Here is a 4,090-nt window from a genome sequence, read left to right as displayed (position 1 = left end):
CAGACAGGAAGTGAATGATCAGCTGCTCAGACAGGAAGTGAATGATCAGACACTCAGACAGGAAGTGAATGATCTGCTGCTCAGACAGGAAGTGAATGAGCAGACGCTAGCAAGACGGGAAGAACTATTTACATCTAGTTGGTTTGTGGGCCAGCGGGTCAGGTGTGGCTGGGTGCAACGGGCAGAACTGAACGTCCACAGCTCGCCTCTCGTCAGGGAGCCGGACTGAACCAGTTCGATCCAGACGAACGCAAAACTATAACGACATCAGTGGAAACGCGCTCAGAGGCAGGAGTTTGAAAAGTGAACTGATTGTTTCTGGCTCCTCCGTCAGCACCGTCTGGCTCCACGTTCAGTTCACTTCCTTTACATTTACAACCCCAAACTTTTCTTTAATCAGAAACATACTTCTTATTAAAATCCCCGTGTTCTGTGACACAAGATGTGATTTAGTCTGGATCAGGAGCCGTTCCTCGCAGCTTTTCAATGTTCGTCGGATTCTTCTTTTGGGTTAAGATGAACCGAAGCTGTTCGTGCTCTCCGGCTCGTATTCGGCCTTTTCAGAGCAGAAATGGTGCAAGTTTGAAAAATGTTTGTTGTTGAAGAAAACCCACGCAGGAAACGTCCTAAAGGATGAAACACTCAGAAGAATGTAGAAAAAACACGAACCACACAAATCCAGCCGATCGCTACGCCTCAAAGTTTTCCTTCTTAAAGTCAATCAGCTGCTCATCTATTAAGTCCAGTTGTTCATGAGATATTTTGCTAACAGACACCTTGTCAATCGTGTGCTTTGTTTTCTGGCGTCCCTCAGGTAAACCTGAACTTTGACCCTCCAGAGACCAGAGCCTCGGTTCGTTCAGGACTGAACCACCACGCCTCAAAGTTCCTGGAGCTGGATCTGGCTGCGGCTCAGAGGGCGGAGGTTCTGCCGGGTCGTCCTGGTCCAAACGGCGTTCCTCAGGGTAAAGTTTCAGACTCTCGTAACGTTCGTTTTGTCGTGAGGCGATTATTTTCAATAACTCTCCGCTGGAATCTCAGATCCTTCAAGGCCCCCGCTGGAAGAGCAGCTGCTCAGGCAGACTGAGACGTTCCTGCAGCAGGTAACAGGAACTCAAACTCAGATTAAAATTATCAACATCTGATGGAGGGATTAAAAAAATCTACAGAAAATGTGGATTATTTTTATCAGCTGCAATCCTTTGAGGATCTCCTGAGGAGTGAAAAACTGTCACCTTGTGAAAAGACGGAGGTAAGAACAACAATCTGAGTTTAAGATGTAATCCCAGCAGTTCAGCCATGTTTATTCTCGTTAATCTGATGACTCTTCAGGGTGTCTCTCAGCTCTCTGAGGAGCTGAACTCTTTAGGAAGGAGCTACCTTTTAGCTTGCGACGAGCACAAACTCCTTCAGCAGCGAGGAGCCGAAGACTGCCGGTTCGACGCCGAACGGTGAACCAGATTAAACCAGATTTTGCTTGTTCTGTTCGTGGATTAAAGTTCTTGATGTTCTGAACGTTTGTGATGCTCTCAGGGAGTTGGGGGGTCTGATCTTCCAGTGCGAGCTGCGTGTGGAGGAGCTGAAGGAGCAGCAAACCTCTCCTCCACCTCCATCCTCTTCATCGTCAGAGGAGGAACCAACTGTCACTCGTCCACAGGTCCAACCTTCGTCTTTACATTCTGGGATTAAATAATCCTGCAACCCTTAAAGGAATAGTCATGCCAGAATCTTGACCTCAAATCATTTTACTGCATGTCGAGAAATGACAGAACCGTTTTGTTCAAACCTCAAAAAGAACTTGGACAGTCTCATGACGAGGCCCTGCGTGATCCGGTAGCCCTCAGGTTACGTTGAGGATCAGTCTCAGCTACTACCACCACAAGTTCTACCTCAATGTCTGTATATTGAGTTATAGCCTTTTTTATAGGGGGATATCTTTGATGCAGCCATCTCAACCCGATGAAAACTTCCTGCAAGTCTCCATAGAACTCATTCTGCTGTTCATGATTTATTTTGCTAACAAAGAAAGACACGCTGTAAAAACATGATCACCCTTCCACCTTTAGGTTTTATAAACACATTTAGACTGCATCGTGTTAAAAATGTAACTAAATACAGGTTGTTGTGTTTTTACTTGGTCTCGTCACAGATTCTGCCGGCGCCGTTTGATCCTGCAGAGCCGAGCTCAGCCCGGGAGAAGACCGAGGAGGAGGAGGAGGAGGATGAAGAAACTCTCGTATCGTTCTCATACAGACCCAACGCCTGCGTTGACTCGGACTCGACCAAAACAGGAAGTCTGTGAGTTTTTTATACTTTAAACTTTTTTAATCCCTCACAACTCAACTAGTGTGAACATCAGTCACTGTTTGAGGATCTTCAGGGTTTTTAAATTGTTTAAAGATAAATAATGTTTCTTTCCTTTTGCTTCCAAAGATCAAAGGCTCTTCCTCCTGTTCCCTCCTCTCCTGATTTAAAGGCCTCGGTGCAGCCGGGCAGTGAGGAAGAGGAGCAGAGCCGTCGAAGAACAGGAAACCACCAGGCGGTAAAAACTCCCTCTCAGAGGTTCGTCCTCAGAGAAAACAAACTGCAGTTTACAGACGTGTTTGTTTACAAGCTGCTGTTGACAAACAAACAGCTCTGATGTCATCCGTGAAGCTGTGGGAAATGAACAGGAAGTCTGTGACGTCTGATGTTTTTAACTGGTGTCAGTTCTGCCCGAGTCCCGTTAACTGGACCCGCTTCTTGTTTCCAGCAGGAGAGTCGAGTCGGACCAGGACTCTCCGGTCTGCGCCAGAAAACAGCGATCCTGCTCCCGGGTCGGCCCGTCCTCCGTCGCTCCGGGTCTTCCTGCTCGCAGCAGGCGGAGGTTGGAGCTGAGAAGGTCCCACAGCAGCAGCCTGAGCAGCCTGGCTGAGACCACATCAGACCGGAGGAGCTCCAAGGCTCAAACCGGGACCAGGAGGGTCCTGCCTCAGGTCCGTTCTGACCCCTGCCCTGAACAACTGCCACCAACTACGAGCCCGTTTATAATTGGAGACGGTTCTTTTAGCTCATCCGGCTGTTTGGATGTTTTTGGTCGTTCCCGGGTTCATTGTTGAGTCAAACTGTAACAAACAGAACAAAGTGCCTTTCTTAAAGGTGTTGATCTATTTTTCTGGTATCCATTAAGTTTGTCTGACTCTTGATTGTTCTGCTAAACATAAAAGAACCAGAACGCGCCCATGAATCACTTGTTTGTACTGAAAGGAAACCAAGGAAACGGTTTATTTGCAGAACTTGATTTTATCCGTTCACTCGTCTTTGTGTCGTTCATTTTGTCTTAAATTTAAATGATTCATGATAAATTACTTATTTTAAAGTTGAAGTTGTGACTGACGGCTTCCACGATAACTGTCTGAGCAGCCGAGCGGAGGATGAGTGTTTCTGTTTTCCAGGACGGGCTCGTCTCTCCTGAGACGGACAGCGGGTTCGTCGGTTCTGAAAGCAGCCGTCCGACTCCTGCAGCAGCTCCGGGTCTCCTCCACCGGAGAGCGGCAGAGAGGTGAGAAGTCCGACTCAGCTTTTTATTTATTTACCGTGAAGCGCACATGAGGCGAGATCCTTCGGTCGTTTGGAGCTTCTGACGGGTCGTTTCCTGTCTTCGTTGGACATTTGTCCTTCAGGGACTCGCTTCCTCGGGACGCAGACGCCTCCTCACCTCATCTAGTTTTGGCTCCTCCCCCTCTGTCGCTCAGCCACACAGCTCAGGAGCCCCCAGTTGGTCCCCAGCTCGACCCGAACCAGCCGCGGAGGACCCGACCGGGCCAGAGGAGACGCACCTTCTCCTGCTCCCCTCAGCGCTGCGTGGGACAGAGACAGACCAGAGCCGGCAGCAGAACCAGGGAGCCCGGCTCCGAGAGTGAGTCCCGTTTACGTCATCCATTTTTCTTCTATTTTCTCTTTCGTCAAATCATGAATCAAAACGTTCGGCTCTTTCAGGACAATCCTGCTGTGGCTTTTGGTACTGGTGCAACTTTAGCTTTTTGAAGCATTTAGCTTTTTGAAGCATTTAGCTTTTTGAAGCATTTAGCTTTTTGAAGCATTTAGCTTT

At 48.2% G+C, this 4,090-nt stretch overlaps 1 protein-coding gene across 1 annotated transcript in view; it reads left to right on the top strand.

Moving 5' to 3' along the window:
- Positions 1 to 4,090, top strand: part of akna (AT-hook transcription factor) — a 17,317-nt gene that overhangs the window by 5,045 nt on the left and 8,182 nt on the right. The window contains exons 6-15 of the mRNA XM_037692072.1: positions 815 to 965; positions 1,042 to 1,103; positions 1,193 to 1,252; positions 1,333 to 1,451; positions 1,534 to 1,657; positions 2,150 to 2,298; positions 2,434 to 2,562; positions 2,753 to 2,975; positions 3,435 to 3,541; positions 3,663 to 3,898. Coding sequence (XP_037548000.1) covers positions 815 to 965; positions 1,042 to 1,103; positions 1,193 to 1,252; positions 1,333 to 1,451; positions 1,534 to 1,657; positions 2,150 to 2,298; positions 2,434 to 2,562; positions 2,753 to 2,975; positions 3,435 to 3,541; positions 3,663 to 3,898 — 1,360 coding nt within the window. The remainder of the gene's footprint in view (positions 1 to 814; positions 966 to 1,041; positions 1,104 to 1,192; positions 1,253 to 1,332; positions 1,452 to 1,533; positions 1,658 to 2,149; positions 2,299 to 2,433; positions 2,563 to 2,752; positions 2,976 to 3,434; positions 3,542 to 3,662; positions 3,899 to 4,090) is intronic.

The sequence above is a fragment of the Nematolebias whitei genome, chromosome 18, assembly GCF_014905685.2.
Source record: "Nematolebias whitei isolate Nwh7 chromosome 18, NemWhi1, whole genome shotgun sequence".
Taxonomy (NCBI): Eukaryota; Metazoa; Chordata; class Actinopteri; order Cyprinodontiformes; family Rivulidae; genus Nematolebias; species Nematolebias whitei.
This window is presented reverse-complemented; position numbering and strand designations above follow the sequence as displayed.